The sequence below is a fragment of the Myotis brandtii genome, unplaced genomic scaffold (genome assembly GCF_000412655.1).
Source record: "Myotis brandtii unplaced genomic scaffold, ASM41265v1 scaffold125, whole genome shotgun sequence".
Classification (NCBI taxonomy): domain Eukaryota; kingdom Metazoa; phylum Chordata; class Mammalia; order Chiroptera; family Vespertilionidae; genus Myotis; species Myotis brandtii.
Genome location: NW_005354385.1, coordinates 6253106 through 6272448, shown reverse-complemented (window position 1 = coordinate 6272448; position 19343 = coordinate 6253106). Strand labels below are relative to the sequence as shown.

Genomic DNA, 19343 nt, shown 5'->3' with positions numbered 1-19343 from the left:
GATCAGACTATTAATCCCCAGAGGGAAAGTAGGGGAGGGAGGGGGCAAGGGGAAGAGATCAACCAAAGGACTTGTATGCATGCATATAAGCCAAACCAATGGGCATGAACAACAGGGGGATGAGAGCATGAGTGTGTGGGGGGGATTGTGGTTTAATGGGGGGGATGAGGACACATTTGTAATACCTTAATTAATAAAGAATTTTAAAAAAAGATATAGAACATAAATTAGTGGTTCTCAGGGGCTAGAGGAAGTGAGTAGATTATAATTAGCTGTAAATGAGGGGGGGTATCTTATTGGGGGAAATGGAAAGTGTTCTAAAACTAATTTATTGAGATAATTGAACCACTTGGTAAAGTTAGTAAAAATTATTGCATTTTACATAGGAAATGGGTAGATTTTATGACATGTAAAATATCCTTCAATAAAGTTGCTTTTGAAAAGCCAAAAAAAAAAAAGGAAAAGAAAAATGCTTAAGTTGGTTTCAACCATAAGAAGCAGCAGGAGGCTGAATCGTAAACACATACATGTTTGGGAGAAAGTGTAATGAGTGGATGAAATAAGTATAAAGTGAGAAAGATATAAAGTAGAGATGGCAGTAGACAAATTGATGGAGGAGAATATAATGAAAAATATATTTTATTCTTTCATTGTTTCAGAATTGTGTTATGTTAGGAAACTTTCCCATGATTTCTAACCCTTCAGATCTTTCTGGTGGTCTTATGTTCATCAAGTATATGGTTTAAATGAAGTCAACAGCCAACAAGAGCTGAATGTGAAAGAAAATCACATTGGCTTTGAAATGAGCTCATTCATCTTTTCTCCTACTGGACCTTTTATTTTTCTCCCAAAACTTTCAGTAGTCGATTTGCTTAATTGAAGATAGGATAATGATTTCCAAAGTGTCTGTGTTGGTCTTACTATTCTAGTAGATAATCTTTTAATTTTTAATGTTTTTTATATTTTACTTTTTTTTTTTAGAGAGAGAGAGAGAGAGAAAATGGAAGGCAGAGAGGAGGGGAAGAAAGAGAGAGAGAATGGAAGGCAGAGAGGAGGGGAAGGAAGAGAGAGAGAGAAAGAGAGAGAGAGAGAGAGAGAGAGAGAGAAAAGGGAGAAGAGAGAGATGAGAGAGATACATTGATTGGTTGCCTCCCTCACATACCAGCCTGCAACAGAAGTACTTGCCCTTGACCTGCAATTGAACCTGCCACCCTTTGGCTTGAGGGCCAACACCCTAACCACTGTGCAAACCAGGGAGGGCTAGATAATCTTTTTAAAAAGTAAGTCTATCTTAGTTGAGGCCCACAGGCTATCTGCCTGACATTGTCTTTTAGTTCAAAGCTTTGATGGAAAGCTTTACAAGTATTTGATATGGAAAACCTCAGAATTTCTTCTAAAATTAGGTAAATCTGAACATTTACTGGTAATATTCCTTTTCCTAATGCCTGAAAGCAGTGTGTTTGAATGTCCCCCCTTTTCTGTAATGGACTATTTGTGTGTGCTATATCTCTTTCATTGTGTGTACACACATCCAAATTATGTTAAGACAGTTGTTTCATGTTCTTCTGATCCATAGGTTTCCATGCACAGTTAGAGGACCTAGGGAACATTAGGATTTGACTTTATTTCCAGGCTGAGACGTTATTAGTTTACGATCTTTTAGTGTTTTATATGTATTTAGAGCTAATTTGATGTTGAAAGAGTAACTTAGAGGGACTTTAGAAATAATTTGTTTTAAACAACTGTTTTTGAAAATTGTGATACTGTTGCCTTTCCCAATTAAAAGAAAATAGATTTGTAATGTGCACAAGAGCAAAGGATCAAGTAGTATTTATAGCTTACCCTGCTACACAAGGCTCAGAAATGCAGTGAGTTTGAGGTTCTGTAAGGCACATGACACCTAAATATTTATTTTAATATTGGTATTTTAATTTTCAATCTATCTTTCTTAAATATTTGAGAAGTCACTTTTGTTATTAAGAGAAATGCATTGCCAAACAACTTTTCAAAGCTGTGTGTGTGTGTGTGTGTGTGTGTGTGTGTGTGTGTTACCAAAGTCTCTATGCTTTGTTTATGCTTATGGATTTATGAGACATACCAGCAGATATAAGAGATTATTGATAATTTTTTTACATTCTTCTCTATTTTCCATCAATACTAATGTACAGCATTTTTATCATTTGTCCCCAAGGGTATGCTATTTTTTATGGAGATGGTTGCTATTTTCCTTGAATATTTGATGCAAGAATCACTTCTGAGAATTAGAATTTAGATCAAGTAACTCAGCCTGTTTCTGTTTGTGCCTCTTGGGGAAAAGGCTTTGGACTTAGTGCTCCAACTAATTTTCCATTCAGTACTGAAAAGGAAATGACCAAACAGATTGGGAATTAAGAGAAATTGTATATTGAAAATCCAAATCATCATGAGCAAATTCTTACAGACTTTGCTAAAAGATGGTGAATATTTTTCTTTTTGTAATGGTCTACTTTAATTAAAAAACTGAGTAGTCTTGAAAATTTTCTTTGAATGCATTTGGGCTTTGAAAATATGGTATAAAAATTGACAATTTATAGTGTGTTTAGCTTACCAACACTTTGTTTTTGTCCCAATCTTTGATTTCAGAAAATAAACAGGCTTATTGAGGCTTAACATTTACTTAACAAAGTTCTGATTTTATTTGGGATGAAGAGAGTAGGGTGGGGATTTGCTATAACTGACCACCATCTTGATTTTGTGAGCTTTTTCTGAAAGAACAATAAGAAGTGACAAACCAGGGAGGTGCACTTTTCTGAGTCCAGTGCCTACCTCTGGACATATTTTTCTGGTTGCCTTGTTCCTGCTCTAATGAACTCTATGTATTCATTATTTTTGCAGCTGGTATTAGTTAGCATAAGCTGCTTCAACAAAGAGATCCCCAAGTAAAGATGCCTAAATAAGATGGGAGTGTCTTTCTCTTTCACCTACAGGAGAACATTCTAGAACAGAAGAGTAGACTTCTCTACAAGTCATTTACCCACTCAAGTTTCCTTAACCTAATTACTCTTCATCATTCATATGTATGGTGGAAATTGGTTCATTAGCACCACATCCAAAGGAATAGGTAAGAGAGTATGTGGTGGGCAATCAGTATTCTTTCAAGGATGTGATGTGTAAGTTAGAAACATTACTTTCACTCACATTCTTTTGGAAAGAACAGGGTCACTAGCTGCAAGGGAGGCTGTGAAATGTATTTCCTAGTCAGAGACTCATATTCTTTGTTAAAATTGGGCATGGAATAGGTTTATGGCTAAAATAAGGGAATGGAGAATGGATATTAAGGCTTTTAGTCATCTCAGCCACATAGAATAATAGAGATGTCAAAGCTCAGCAGTGTGTGCTCTAGCTGGTTTGGCTCAGTGGATAGAGCATCAGCCTGCGGACTGAAGGATCCCAGGTTCGGTTCTGACCAAGGGCACATGCCCAGGTTGTGGACTCGATCCCCAGTAGGGGGTGTGCAGGAGGCAGCTGATCAATGATTCTCTCTCATCATTGATGTTTCTCTCTCTCTCTCTCTCTCTCTCTCTCTCTCTCTCTCTCTCCCCCTCTCTCTTCCTTTCTGAAATCAATAAAAAATATATATTAAAGCTCAGCAGTGTACACTATAACCACCATTCTATCATTACTGCTCACTAAGTTGCAGAAATGGACAACTATCCTACTCAAGTCTAACAATGCTTTAAAAAGCTCTAGATCAGCGGTTCTTAACCTGTGGGTCGCAACCCCTTTGGTGGTCAAACGACCCTTTCACAGGGGTCGCCTAAGACCATCCTGCATATCAGATATTTACATTATGATTCATAACAGTAGCAACATTACAGTTATGAAGTAGCAACGAAAATAATTTTATGGTTGGGGGTCACAACATGAGAAACTGTATTTGAAGGGCCAGAAGGTTGAGAACCACTGCTCTAGATCTACTTGTAGATGGGATCTAGAATGAGTATTGCTACTTTAAGCTCAGTATTTTGGAGGAAGTCAGATTCCTCTATTCCCCTGTTGAGGTCCTAGCATGTCTGGTGCCTAAGGCTGCATGAGTTATGATAGAACTTGACAGAACTTGAGACACATGATCCACTCAGTGCTATGTTGTATTATGGAGCTCATCTATATCATGCTAGCTTATTTGGCTTTTCCCAATGCAATTATTGAACTTCTGTTTTCTATTTATTGTGATAGCCACTGGGTTAGAAAGGGGTATGTTAACAAGATAAGAGAGAGTTCCTGGCCTAGAAGTGTACATAGTTTGGCACTCTTTTCCAAAGGGAAATAGGTATTTCTCCCCAAGTACACTCTGAGGCAATGAAGTTTTGGGAAACATCCCATAACTGAAATGCTACCATCCATTCATCATCTAGCAGTATTTCTTCTGCCTATAGATTTTACGCCAAGAAAAGCCTCTACCACTGACTCCAGTCCAGTTCACACCTGAGTTCCTGATAATCCTTTCCATTTTGTGGTTTGTTTTCTAAATCCACAGCAGGCCTAAAATTGACCTCACAGATTTCTGGCTCATTCCCTTCCTTGTTGACTCCCTGTATGATCTCAGACATCTACTAGAGTAGACTGCATGGACTATGATGGAGGTAATGTCATCAGGGCTCAAAATGTAGTGTTGTCTTTTTTTTCTCTATGTTTGTCTTTTAGTTCCTGCAACCAGTACTTAGTAAAGACTTTCTATGGAATGGAGCCTTTGGTGTATAAAGCTGAGTACGACTTGATTCTTGCTTTAGTTGTTTATCTCATAGTGGAAGAAACAGGTCTATTGGACAAATTACACTATTATGTGGTGGACTCATGAGTAAAGAAATAAAGGAAAATAAGGTGCTATGGGAGTATAGAAGAAGGAGTGTCTAATGTTTGAGGGAGTTCAGGAAGGTCTTGGTGACATTTACATTGGACCTTAAAGAAGGAAGGAATTCACCAAATAGAAAAAGTTGAGGCGGGGCATGCCAGAGTGGAGGTGGCCTCCTAGAGAGAGCATTGTGTGCAAAGGTTTGAAGGTATGAATGGTCATGGGGTGTTTTCTCCATCACACACACAAAAGAAAGAAGAATCCATCACACATTATAAATTGTGTTTTCTTTGCAAGAGAGGCATTGTTAAAACAAAACATTTTTAATTTGTAAGAAACTGAATCTGAACAGGACCACTCTCTCTTAGGGCATGAAGACAATTTGGTGAGGACCCTCTTGGGATATTCATGTCCTGGTTTTCTTAGCTCTAAAATAATCCACATTTCATTTGGGGAATATTTTTGTTGTTATTGTTAGTCACTGCCCTGTTTGGCAGCCCCAGTGCAAAGGTAGCCAAGGAGTGCTGGGCCGTTGTGAGTTATTCGCATATTTATTGAAAGCTGTCTATATACAAGGCACTGTGCTAGGCAGTGGGAATATAATAGTGATTCCTCTTTCCATAGAACTCACATTCTGGAAACAGATACTAATTCACCAATCTCACTAGTGTGTGTTTATGGGGTGGAGGGAAGTGTCAGGTTCAAGCAAAGGGCTCAGAAGAGACAGAGTTCAGTGATGGGAAGGAGTGTGATGTGTCCAAGAAGGCCAGGCTGGCTGAAGGGGAGAAGGTGAAAGGACAAAGATGCAAAATGAGAAATGCAACTGTTCTGTCACTACCATTTGTACTTCTTAATCCCTTCACCCATCCCCTAACCCACTCCCATCTGGCAGCCATCAAAATGTTCTCTGAATCGCGGGTGGGGGAGGTAGAAGAGGGGAAAGGGGGATAAATGTTGATGGAAGGGGACTTGGCGTGGGGTGGTGAACACACAATACAATATACAGATGATGTATTATAGAATTGTACACCTGAAACCTATATAATTTTATTAACCAATCTCACCCCAATAAATTCAATAAAAATATTCTCTGTCTCAATGAATCTGTTTCTGTTCTGCTTGTTTGTTTATTTGTAAATTTCAAATATAAGTGAAATCATCTGGCATTAGTCTTTGTTTGACTTATTTCACTCAACACAACAAATATAGCATAGGGAATATAGTCAATAATATTGTAGTAACTGCATAAGCTATCAGATGGGTACTGGATTTATTGGGGTGGTCACTTCATAAGTTACGTAAATGTCTAGCCATTCAGGGTTGTACACCTGAAATGAATATAATATTGTAGGTCAACTGTAATTGGGAAATAAAAAATCACTTAGAAAGAAAAAACACCCAAACTAACAAAAAAGGAAGAGATACGAGAAGAGAAACGTTGAAACTGTGGCTAGACCATGTTAAAGATTTGGGTCTTTATCGTAAGAGCAATGGGGAAGCCTTCAAAGATGTCAGATGGGAGCCGACACCTTCAGGTTTTTGTTTGGAGGTGGTATTAGGGACTCAGTAAGCATTTATGGATGTTTATTAGGTGACCTAATGCATCTGTCTGTAAACTGTGTGATCAAATCAAAGAGGAAAACTCCCCCTAGGAAGGAAAAACATGAATTTCTACCTAAAAGCAGTAGCAAAATAGAATTTGACAAATTTTACATAAAAAACAAACTGAGCTGTTTACTCTTTGCAGCAAATTGGGAATCCTAGGAAGTGGTTTGCCCAAGGCCATGTAGTAAATTGGTGGCTGACTCATTTCTGCCCTGTTCATGAGTGAAACCCGTCCCTTCCTCCCCCCTTTCCTGCTCCTCACCCCTGCTGAGGCTTTGCAGAAAAAAGAACCAAATTTCTCTCCAACTCTCATAGGAGCTTCTCACAGTTGAGCGCTTTGATTGCAGCCATCTCTTGGGTTCAGTTTCTGTCTTAGGGACATCCAGTATTGCTACCGCACCACCCCTCAGTCGGCTTCCAGGCGCATGCAGTCATGTCTTGGTGATCTTCGAGTCCCCAGCCTCTAAAATAGTGCAGAGCAGTCGGCAATTGAAAGCTGTAATTGTTAAATTAGTGCTGAATGATGTATAGGCAGGCGGAGATCAGCTGGACCAGCCTCCTCAGTTCATTTTGGAAAAGAGTGGAAAATAAAGTTGTATAGCATTAATGAAATTTGTGGCTAGATGGAATGTTTTTGCCAAGAGATTGGCCTTTTTAAAAAAAACAACACAAAAAAAACCCAAATTTCAAAAATCTAGAGATTACTGAGTAATCTGTCAATCACGGGGAGGGATCTGTCATTTTCTGGCAAGTTGAATAGGCCATGGGAATTTTTTTTTGCCTTATCTACGCTCACTCTTTTATGAATTATGAAGTATTATTTTTTCCTGGAGCCATCAAGAATAGCAGGGAGGTGGGGGAGTTAGTCCATATATTCATTCTTCTTTTGAATGCTTCTTTATCCCTGTCCATGTTTCTCTCTGTCTTTCTCACTCTCCTCTCGCCTCCTTGGTAAGAACCAATAGTAGCATGTGTTATAGGATTTTCATGGGGACATTTTCTTGGCAATGGTTTGTGGCAGGTTGGAGCAGTTCAGGAGTGGCTGGTGGGGTGAGGAGTTCAGAATTGTAGTTTGGAAAAAAAATAGAAAATTGTAGTTTGACAAGAGACCAGGCCATTGGGAAGGCCAGTGGGAGGTTGGGGGTGGGGACCCAGGGCACACAGGGTTCAGTGGGGTGGCCTAAGGGTAGAGGTGTTGTCAGGCCATGGTCGCCTGGGCTTGCACGCCAGCTTCAGCATAAGGAGTAATCAGCCTGGCTAGATGAAGCGGGTAGGCGACCGGGAGGAGGCTGGCACGGAGCTAAGTAGGGCAACAGGAGGCAGGATGCTGGTCTCAGCTCTGCTAGCTGAGACTGGGTCCCAGGTGGGGATTGAGAGGACCAGGCCAATATCAGGGGCAAGTACTAGGAATCTACCTCAAAGGCAAAAGGTACCAGGGCTTCAGGCCAGACCCAAAGATAAGAAGCAACTGATGCTGTGCAGCATTGAGCTTGTGCCAGGCACCGTTCTGAGCACTTTCTTTTATCAAGGCTTTTCATCTGCACAATAATCTTGGGCTAGTCCTCATTTTATAAATAAGGAAATGAAGGCAGGGTTGCTTGCCAAGGGTTATCCAGCTGGGAAGTGACACAACAGGGATTTGTGGGCAGTCTGGCTCCAGATCCCCTGCTCTTAACCATCCTGCTGCATAGTATTCCTGTTACACTGCCCCAGGAATACCATTCACACAAATTGCAGTGTGTGTGGGTCCTTGGAGCTGGGTGATGTAGGCGGTCCTGATTCCATACTACTTCCCTTTAAAAAGTGCTGATTCTTCTCTCTGCTTTCTAAGTACCAGGAAATTTCTATGTACATTTCATTTATTAACTCATTGCTTCCAGAGCTAATATTATTTCCATGTTACAGATGAGGCCCAGAGAGAATCAAGGACAGGCCTGCCTAGGTAGTGAGGTTTAAATTCCAACTCGGAGGACTACTAAAAGGGGAATCAATTGTCTGTACTGCTTTGTTCTGTTTTGTTTTCATTCCTTTGTCTGCCCTGCCTCCGGCGCAGCAGGAAGGAAGCAGGTTACAATATTCATGCTTTCTAGAGGCAAAGGAGTGAGTGGATTAGCTCTTACAGAGCCAAAGAGGGAGAAAATAATGTAGCACACTGTGGTCACTTCACAAAATTCAAACAATAACAAAAAGCAAAGTAGTGCCCATAGCTGAATTGGCAAGTAGAGGCTTTGGGCTTGTGTTCTAATTCATAGAGCCAATGAGAGTCCAAACCCGATCCCTTTTGTTTCTTCCCTGACCTCTCAGAGTCCTACTGTAGAACATAGAACTACACTGGCCTAGAAGAGTTACATTCAGGAAAAACCTGGGTGGAAAATTGGATAGCAACATTTCTTTTAGCTTCCAAGTCTATACCGGTTGTCTTGATCATGGCTGTCTAAAACTCAGAGCTCACTCTTGGCTTTTCTCTTCCTCTTCTCACCCTTTCCAAACAAATAGAAAAGAGATAGGCTTGTCCTTTACATTCCACTGTCAATCCCACGTGTTTGCTGTACTATAAAGCCCAGCCCAGGTAAGGGAGAGGAACTCCATGTCCTTAGGTTTGAAACCAACAAAAACTAACTCAAAGTAGCGTTCCACTGAGATACAGAAGAGAGCTTTCCTGATTTGTTGAGAACCATACCATTTCCTGTGCTGAACTGAGCTCAGTTGAGGCATTTGTCAGCTTGCAAGAACAACCTCCCCACCAGAAATCATGTGGAATTTATGACAGAATCATACAGGCCATCCCCTGTCATAGGTCTTGTTTGACTTTGCACTGTTGATCATCATGAGAGATGACTTGGAAGGAAGTGGGTGAGAAGCGTAGTCATCAAGCAGTCTCGAAATGGGAGGCAGCCTTTTCGGGGCTATGTGTGATTTTGGAGGCTCATCAGGCATGAGAGACAGGGGGTTAGTGGCAAACACCAACACACAGTGAGCAATAAGGTGTTCACCTTATTGTTCTCATTGTAACCTCAGGTAGGCGAAGTGGGCCATCCTCTCAACCAATTACTTAACTGGAGGACTCTTAGAAGTCAAACTAAGAGGCTGCCAGTCCCCTGGTTACTTTTCACCTCTTGCTGCAGTTAAGTATGATACTCCTGAAAGTGGACCCTTGGAACTTAGACCTGCTGGGATCCCAAGGCCCTTTGACCCAAAGCTGGTGGCTTGTGATCTGAAACAGGCCCAGAAAGCTCCCAGGGTCTCTCACTACTTCTCGGCCAGCTCTTAGTTCAGAGAATCTTAGGACCGAGATGGTCAAGTCCAATATCCTCCTGGAGTTTTGAGTTCATTTTTCTAGGAACTCCTCAGAGTTCCACTGGGGAATCCAGTGTGAGTCTCTCACTAGGGTTCCTCTGGGATCAGCCTGAGTAAGGATTTGAAATCTTTAGGTGACTTGCAGGTGCAGTGCTTATTCTGTGTAGATCCAAACTCTAGGGTCAGACTCCTCAATCTGTGAGTTGATTTTCAGTTGTCAGCTTGTGGATGACCAAATGACTTGTGATTAGACAATTTTTAGAATGAAAGGAGAGGTTTTAAAAAAGTTTTTTATTTTTTACCCACCAAAGTGACTTTCTCCTGTTTTACCAAATTCCTCCTGGGAACAGGACCACTGCTTCTCCTCCCTTATCTTGAAAACCCCATCAAGAAGGGAGTGGGAAGGAACACTCAACTGTAGAAAATTATGGCTTTGAATACAGCAATGTAACCATTCTGGGTATTAAAATGAGGGCTGGATTAGGTAACTCTGGGGTTCTCCTGCCTCTGACAATTTGTGATTCTGAGTCCAGCATTTTTCTAAGCTTCTGGGGAGCAGGTAGAGCCAGCCCGCCCCTGCTTCACATCTGTTCTTAGTGCTTGAGGGGTTGGATGTAGGGCTGCAGGGAGTAACCACAGGCTGCAGTGCTTGATCAAGTACCTTCTTCCTGACATCCCACCCTGAGTCAGACTCGCTTACTGCATGCATTCGTCTATCACAAAATGAGCCCTATTCTTTAACAACTTCCTTTTAGACCCTCACATTAGCTGTAGGGAACACTTTGAGGCAGGGAAATTCAGGAGAGGACTTGAGTCATGGACAGTTTTCCCAGTAGGGAGCAGTTTCTCTCATCTGGGTGAATTATGGAAGTGGACAGCCTCTCTCCCCCACCCTAATTTAGATTTCTATTTAAAGATACTCAGGAAATATCTATACTCTCAATTAAGGCGGTAAAGAAATTATCTAGAAAATCTAAGGAGAAAAAAAGACCTTCTTGCCTCAATTTTCTGTAGATTCTGGCTAAAATATCACAAGGCTATATAGTTATAGAGTTAATTAAAATGACAGAATCAGATACAGGGATTTGAACTTACAAATCCTTTGGCCCAGTCCTCTTGGTTTATGGAGGGGAGAGTTGAGGATCAACCTGGTAGGTGACTTCCTCCAGGACACAGAGTTGTCAACAGGTAGAGCTGGCACTGGGCTTTCTTCTATGGTGTCCTGCCTATTGTACCCATTCTCTTCTGCCATTCTCCCTCTGTGTAGGCACAGATGGCATCCTCTATGAACCCTACCATTTGGGGGTTCTGAAGAACAGATGAGTCCCCTTGTCATTGTTTATATTTGAAAGTGACTAAGTATGAGTGCCGTTCCCAAGGTGTACAACTGTGATCGAAAGACATTACTAGTCAGTGCAGACCTGGAAGACCTGTGCTCTACTCAACAGTTGTAGCTCAGGTATGGCTTTTTGTGACTCAGGTTTGTTTCTTTAAGAGTGAGGCTTTTCAGAGATAGCGGCTGGGAGGACAGGCCTCATTTTCTAGGTCCAGGGCCAGCCAGCTACTCCTGTGCTGAGCTCCCATGAACGACAGCCAAAGCCTTCCAGCTGACAAAGCAGGGTTGTCGTAGATAAGTGTTTATGTTGCACTTTAGATTTGCAAAGTTCTTTCTCTGAGTTACATCTAACCTCAATTTGGCAGGTGAAGAAACTAAAGTCCTTAATGTGGTGATTGGTCCAGAGTCATCCGACCAATCAGTGGTGAAGCTGATTCTGCACTCAGAGCCTCTGAGTTTCTGGGTCATTGCTTACCCCAATCAGTCATTCAGCTGCTCTAGATTGTGTTCTTTGCCCCTCACCAACTTCTTTTTGCCAAATGTTGCTGGCTTTTTCTAGAGCAGTGGTTCTCAACCTTGGCTGCACATTAGAATCACCTGGGAATCTTTTTAAAATCCTGATTTCTGGGCCTCATCCTCCAGAAATTCTGTTTCTTTGTTACTAATGTTGTGGCCCCACCCCATAACAAAGAAACAGAATTTCCGGATGGTGAGGCCCAGAAATCAGGATTTCAAAAAGATTCCCAGGTTATTCTAATGTGCAGCCAAGGTTGAGAACCACTGTTCTAGAGTGAGCTCTAGAGCTCTCCTGTTTCAAAGCTACAGTACCTTATTGGTTGACCAGAAAGCTTTAAGTATGTAGGTGAGCTCTAGTGTGGGACCTGTCCTGGGTCAAACTTGGCTGCGGTGTGGTGGGAGTGGAGGGAGGGAGGGGAACTTCTCTGTTTGGGTTTTTGGGGAAAGATCAATGCTGTTTGAGGAGGATTAAAGGACTAAACATTGGAAAGAGGATGAAAGACTTACGCTAAAATATTGGCTGTTACTTAAAGATGGTTAAAAAAAATTAAACTAAAGAGACATTAAAATTTTTGCATCTAAATAAAGACTTTTGAGAGCTTTTGGCTTCTTTTTTCAAACTTCACTGGTTGGGTTACAGAGGTATTTTCTTGCCAGTGAGGCAGAGAATATTGAAAACTTTCAGTGAGAATATTGAAAACTTTTACAGTTGAAAGTCCCACAAGAAATCTTACCATCTGTTTATCCTTTTTTTTTTTTTACCTTGTTGCTTTTTTAAAAATTTTAAGTGATTTATTGCCCGTTTGACTGAAATTGCATCTGTTAAGTACAGATGTTGCATGGAGATTAGTATCTGTTTGCCTGTCTTTACACAATATTCTCTGGAAATAAAATCTCTCCTTTGCTCCCCTACCTCCCTCCAATTGTGAATTTAATTAAGAAGATGAGCAGTTGTGTTCAGAGTACCCAATAGTCCGCCTTTCCAAACATTCCACGCAGCCTTTTCGATATTGAAAAGTGTGCGTTGCAGAGCCACACAGTGCAGGCGAAACAGGAAGCAGCTCTTTGCTGGGGAGGATGCTCCAGTCACCCTCCACTCTCCCAGGGAACGCTCTTCAGCTGACTGAAGCAGGCGAGCCGAGCCAATCAGAGGCCGCTTTCCTAGCTCAGTCACCAGTCTGTGGTTGAGGAAGGGTTTTGCTTTTCTATGCTCTGTATTGGGAAGGCAGATAAAATGCCAGGTCTGAACTGCCTCTGGGGATAAGCTCACCCCGTGTGATGTGAATGAATAGCATCTTGCCTGGTAAAGCCACAGGAATTGATAAGGCAGGCGCAGTCCTTCACCCAGGCCTTTTCTATCTTTTAGCTCTAGCTGTGGCTTCTGTGGCAGTTTTGTTTTTGCCTTGAAAGAGGTGCTCTGGATTAGCAGACCTCCATGTATGACAATTTGTACCTGCATGGCATTGAAGACTCGGAGGCTGTAAGTATTTTCATAGATAGCTGATTCCCTCTCCCCTCCTCTTCCTCCTCCCACTGAACTCCCCCCTCCCCCATTTCTTAGGCAACGCAGGGAACATGGAGCTGAAAGCTCACATCTTTCGGGTTCTTGCTGGCTGCGCTGTCAATGTTCTCTATAGTTTAGAGTTGACGGAAATGATTCTTCATTATATAATTCCTTCTCAGGCAGAAAAGAACTTAGGGTGATAGCAAAGGCTCCTAAGAGTGTAAGCTGTTGGGATTTGTGTATTTCTTGGTCCACATCTGATCTCACCAGGGGTAACTGCTCCTGTAGACGGGCTTAAACTCTGCGGAAAGTGCCTATGTTTTCCAATAGCAGGGTTCATAGGAAAGGCTCATTCATTATGTCATCCACATTGTTTATTGAGCAAGCATGAATGGAAGTTCCTCAGCGGTAGCTGTATTGTGTGCTTTCTGGCCAAACAAGTGGTGCAGATCTGCTGCTTCTTTGTTAAGGAAATCAGATGCAAGGTTGGAGTCGTACTACACCCAGCGCGGAGGCAGAGGGTAGTGTTCCTGTGCTCTACCCTGAAAGACCCACGGATGCTCACGTGTGTTTTGGCTTAGAAAACTGGGCTCCTTTCCCTCCACAGGTCAGGCTCATGCAATCTATTAAAATCAGGAGGGAAATGCTTTTCTGAAATCCCTAAAATCATACCATCGGAATGCTAGCTTTTGATTGTAGGGTAAAGCTGATTACTGAGTATTTCTTTCACTGTTGCTAGTGGCCGTTGTTTATTTTTAATCAATTATATAGAAAGCTGGCCCCGTGAAATGATTCCAGGTGGCTAATGGGACCTGCTCTGGGGAGTCTGGATTGTAACTGAGTGCAGTGCCGTGCATGTTGCTACCTTTGAGACAGGGATGTGTTATATAAGGTTCTCGGGCTCAACCACCAAATAAACAGATTATAACAACAACAACAAAAAACTCCTATGATATACGTCAATGCAGACGTATGTGTCAAATGTTGTGCAATCCGTGAAAGACGGCAATTCTCTGTTCTGATGAGGCATTCCATGTTTCCTGCCTGTCTGCGTGTTAGCTCTAACTCTAACTCTGTTTCTGCAAAGTCTCTCTGCGTGTTGCCCAACGTGCTTGTCAATGAGCAGGCTGTCAATTTACTGCAAGGGACCATGGCCTGAAGCAGTGGTGCCTGAAATAGACAAGGTCCACCCTTGCGGGCGGGTGGGAGAATGGAAAACGCAACTCCAGGAGTTTAGGGAGCCAGCTTCCCTGGCCGTGTTCTTCAGGAGGCCTGATGATTCCTCATGCCCCTTCCTTCCACACCGAGTTATGACACAGGTGATGTCTTGCTGAACTATAACTTTTTATTTTCGACCATTGCGCGCTGCATTGCACTTAAGTGGATTGGTTGGAGTTCTTTTAGAATAACTGGTTATTTTAGAAGCCAGCTGCTATGAGCAGAGTCGGCTAGGAACTAAAGTATCCAACACCTCATTCTCCAGAACTGTGTGAATTTCCGATGCACTGGTTCAGAGGGGGAGCCATTATAAGTAGGAAAACATTTTTCTCCTTTTGGTCCAGCCTCATGGGGTGGCCCAGTTTCTCTGTAGGGTGGGCAGTGAAGAGCACAGGACTTGACTCAGTGGCAGCAGCTGATGGTGGGTCGTGCTAGGGACCGCAGTGCTGTGTTCCCAGTGACTCAGTGGCGAGCCTGCAGGCTGAGGTCCTCTGAGCTGTGCACATCAGCAAGGTTCAGGCAGGCAGGAACCCCAAGGAATGAAGCAAGGCATCTGGCTGCTCCTCCGTTGAAAGTATGGGAGTCTCTCGGAAGGGAGGGATGGAAAGTGTGTCAGGCACACGAGAGGGGAAGGCAGAGGTGCTCGGAAGGGTGAACTGACTCTCAATGCTTATTTGAGTTTATTTGTTTTTATAAGGACGAATAATGTGATGTGTTACCCAAGATGGTGTGAACAAAGCTTCAAGCCAATGGAGAAGACTAGGCCTAAATAGCTGACCTGGTGAAGTGACAAATAAAGCCACACCTGGAGAGCCGCATCCTCAGCAGTCTTTCTCAGTGCCAATGCATTTATGGCTGTAAGTGTGGGGTCTGCCCAGGTGGAAGCAGAGCTCTCGGCACAGGTCTGGTAGACAGGTGTGGAGAGGCTTTCTCAGATGGCCAGCTGCAGCCCGAGAATACACAGGCACTAAAAGCTGAGTATGGCACTTTCCTCAGAGGGTTGGGGAGACATCACATATATCCTACCACCACGTGCTGTTGAAATGTCTTTATGGGATGCGTGGGGTTTAACATGTGACAAGTGATGACATTTAGCGTGTTTACGTAGGTCATCTTGCCTAGGGACTATTGTATTCTGAATAAGAATAAACCAATATTATCCACTGTTAACACCTTACACCCCCACAGTACAAGAAAGATCTGGGGACAGTGATGTGAGGTTTTTCTCAAGAGTCTGGTCCAGAGGTAGATATTACGCTCCCTGTAGCCTAGATTTTTGCTTGTAACCTTTGCATTTCATGAACTGTATATATAAAGAGAGGGGAACAAGAGCCATGCTGGATGGAACACACTTGAGTCTGGGCATTTTAGATTCTTTGATTCTGTGGAGCCTTTTGAAGATGTCCATTGACTTCTGCTCTGGTTTCCAGGAAGGTAGATACGTGTCAGCATCATTCAGAATTATCAGGAAGTATATAAGATCCTTCCAGGCCCCATAGCAAGGTCCTATATGGGGACAAGAGATTTCATGCGTTACATTACTCCTTCTGTTACCTTGACATGGACAATGGCGTGTGTGCTGCTGAATGAGTTTATATCGAGACCAGGCAGTCACAGTCCATCATGCACACAGAATCTCACTACCTTGCCTTCTGGGAGGGTTGCCCATTCCACTTCCTCCGCCCACGCTGGGTCTTCGCACAGGTCTTGGTGGCCAAGGTGCTTTTCACTGACTGAGCCCCCAGAATTCATCACGTATGTTTTATTTGAGTCATATTAGATTTTGATAGGTCTGCTCCTTGGTATACATGTTTTATAAATGGTTTCATTGTGCATCTTGACATTTATGGAATCATTATCAGAATAGACTTCTTTTTTTTTTTCATTCAGTAGATTTGTTACACAAACAATAGGAGGGATGTTCTTAGAGGGATAAATGGAAAAAGCAGATCAGTAGGAAAAGTTACCTAACTCCTCCCAAACATAATCACACATAACATATTGCTATCTATCTTTTCAGATTCTCCATGCACATGTATGTAAATATGTCTTTGCATTTCTGTGAAATGTTGTTTTCACTTGACAAAATATTGAGCACCCTAGTACTAGACTGGCCTGCACAGGAGATGCTTTGCCAAATTTAAAGCTCCTACATGGACTTTCTGGGATTTTGAGCAATTTAAATGAAATACAGATTCTTAGAGGATTTTGTAAAGTGAAGCCAAGGTTATCTACACATAGAATTGGTAGTTGATTTCTCTGTTACAATTGCTTCCACTTCCAAATGCTTAAATTCTAAAATACTAGTATTTGGAGGGAGAATTCTGGTCAATTTCAGTGAAAAAAGATGAACAGTTCATAATTCAGGGCTTTTACTAGAGAGGAAAATACATTTTTAGGTGTTTTCAATCCTAGAAAAGGAGCCATAATATATTAAACTGTTAGAAATCTTATAGATATAAAAGTTAAAGTGAAGATAAATTTTATAAACTATGGCATGTATATATAGAAAAGCACATATTTAAATTTATATGCAACTATACATTATTTTAAGGATAAATATATATGTTAATTATTGAAACTACTTATTTTCTATAAGCAGTGTGCCTACTTGTTTGCCTAAATGTCTGTGCGCTCACAGGCGTGTGCACAGTATACACCCTCGTACATTCACACACATTCATACACAGGCAGGCTCCATGCTTTGCTAATTGATAGTTAATACTAAGTGGAGATTTCTGCCGTGGAGACTTTGGAGAAGGAAAATTAACTGCTTTTCACATAAAGAAAGATACCCAAGAGGGTTGAAAGGCGAAGCATCCACAAGAGAATAAAGGCTTGCTACTTTCAAAGCTACAATAAAGTCATTTTAAATACAGAGATATGTTCTTGTGTGTGCTAGGGAGGAGGATGAGCTACAAACAGAAGGCTCTGTGTGTTTAGGGCCCTTCAGAAAAACACTTAGGGATAGTAAGGATTCGATTTCTCTTGGAAATGAGAAGTTCTTATAGTCTATCAGAGGGTGAGAGTCTTTTTGGCCTATTTCTAGGGAATGAGGCCTGTCCTGTAAAAGAAGCCAAGGTCTGGGTGTTGGCATCTCGGGCCAGAGAGGAAAACCAAATGCTGCTTGTGGTTTGTGTAGCAGAGTTGACTGAGAAAATCAACTTGTTTTACTCAGCTGAGTGATTTTTATTTTTATATATTTTATTGATTTTTTACAGAGAGGAAGGGAGAGGGATAGAGAGTTAGAAACATCGATGAGAGAGAAACATCGATCAACTGCCTCCTGCACACTCCCTACTGGGGATGTGCCCACAACCAAGGTACATGCCCTTGACTGGAATCGAACCTGGGACCCTTGAGTCCGCAGGCTGATGCTCTATCCACTGAGCCAAACCGGTTAGGGCTCAGCTAAGTGATTTTGGTGTTTGTCCAGAGTCTGAATAAATGATGAACAGAAACTTCTCTTCGATCCATCAGTTCTTAGCAATGATGGTTTTCTAAAATATACATTGAAGTGATTTCTAGATGTAATTGTCATAGAGCGAAATTCCTTAAATCTGATCAGAACCCATGCATTCACCTCTCCAAGATCATCAATTTTGCCACTTTCATTGTAATTCCCATTTTCAGGTGACGGAGGGAAGTATTAGGTTCAATCCCGCCTTTCCTCAGGGCCTTCCGAATCTCCTTTCCTGCTGGTGTTCTTTTTCCTGTGAGACTATGATGTCAATCAGGATTTTAGAATATGGTCCTATGAGTCCGTAGGTCAGGTCCTGTGACTCAGTGAGCATTACATTATTCTGTGGTACAAGATGTTCTGTAGGAAGGTCAGCAATAACTATAAAAAAAATGCTTTTAAGGGAGAAGGTGGGAAGGCCTCTCATTAGCTTAGTCCTTTCTTGTTTATCATAGTTCAGCTTGAATCTTATTTCTACGTATTGGTGCTAGTTACTCTGTGCACTGTCTCCTTGTAATATCCCTTACTTAGGTAAACTAAGCCACCTGGGGAGGACAAGGAGACATAACTGGATTGGTTACCACTTTTTGTTCTCTCTTTTCCCTCTCCCACTAGTCCTTTACAATAATTATCAAGCCGTCAGCTCAGATATTCATGAAGCTACAATAAAAATTATACCAAGAAGTTCAAGATAACTACTTAAAACTATTAGGGTTGAAAAAGAAAATTGAGAAGTTTGAACAGATTTGAAATCAGCATATGAAAATCACATTTCATATTTGCTCTTAAAGTCCAATAATCTATATATATAAAGAGGCAATATGCAAATTATCTGGGACACTGTAACTGTCACGACCGGTCAGGAGGAGGCTGTGTGGGGTTGAAAAAGAAAATTGAGAAGTTTGAACAGATTTGAAATCAGCATATGAAAATCACATTTCCTATTTGCTCTTAAAGTCCAATAATCTCTCTATATAAAGAGGCAATATGCAAATTAGCCGGGACACCATAACAGTCACAACTGGTCAGGAGGAGGCTGCACGCACAGGTGAGGCCCAGAGTGGAGATGGAGCAGAGACAGGGGGGCCTGCCCAAGCTGCCACGGCTGAGGGCAGGCCCAGAGAGGAGAGGGCAGGCTCGCCTGCAGCCGCTGTGGCTGAGGGCAGGCCCTCGCCAGCAGTCCCGCCTCTGCACGTGAGCTGCAGAGGTAACACCTTTTCTGACCGCTCATTGGCTAAGCTCCTGGTACGGCACTCACAGTGTTCTTGGTAACTTGCCTAATAAGAATCCAAGAAAGTGATCTAGTGTTTTTTCACCTCACTCCTGGAGGAAAAAACACAGGTCCGCTGCTGGAGGGTCTAAGAAATGTCATATCCTGCCCTAGCCGGTTTGGCTCAGTGGATAGAGCCTCGGCCTGCCAACCACAGGGTCTGGGTTCGATTCTGGTCAAGGGCATGTACCTAGGTTGCAGGCTCCTCCCTGTCCGGGCCCAGGTCAGGGCTCATGCAGGAGGCAACCAATCGAAGTGTCCCTCTCACATTGATGTTTCTTTCTGTCTTTCCCTCTCTCTTCCATG

The 19343-nt window shown here is 42.2% G+C and overlaps 1 protein-coding gene across 4 annotated transcripts in view; it reads left to right on the top strand.

Annotated features, from left to right (window-relative positions):
* CACNB4 (calcium channel, voltage-dependent, beta 4 subunit) overlaps positions 1-19343 on the top strand; it is a 232902-nt gene that overhangs the window by 96775 nt on the left and 116784 nt on the right. Inside the window, exons 1-2 of one of the 4 annotated variants that reach the window (XM_014534045.1) lie at positions 12727-13065; positions 15005-15164. The exons of 1 other annotated variant lie outside the window; for it this stretch is intronic. In XM_014534045.1, the coding sequence (XP_014389531.1) occupies positions 15159-15164 (6 nt within the window). In that variant the 5' untranslated portion in view covers positions 12727-13065; positions 15005-15158. Of the gene's footprint in view, positions 1-12726; positions 13066-15004; positions 15165-19343 lie in introns of those variants that run through there. 2 more of the 4 variants (XM_014534046.1, XM_014534044.1) reach the window with 2 other exon arrangements.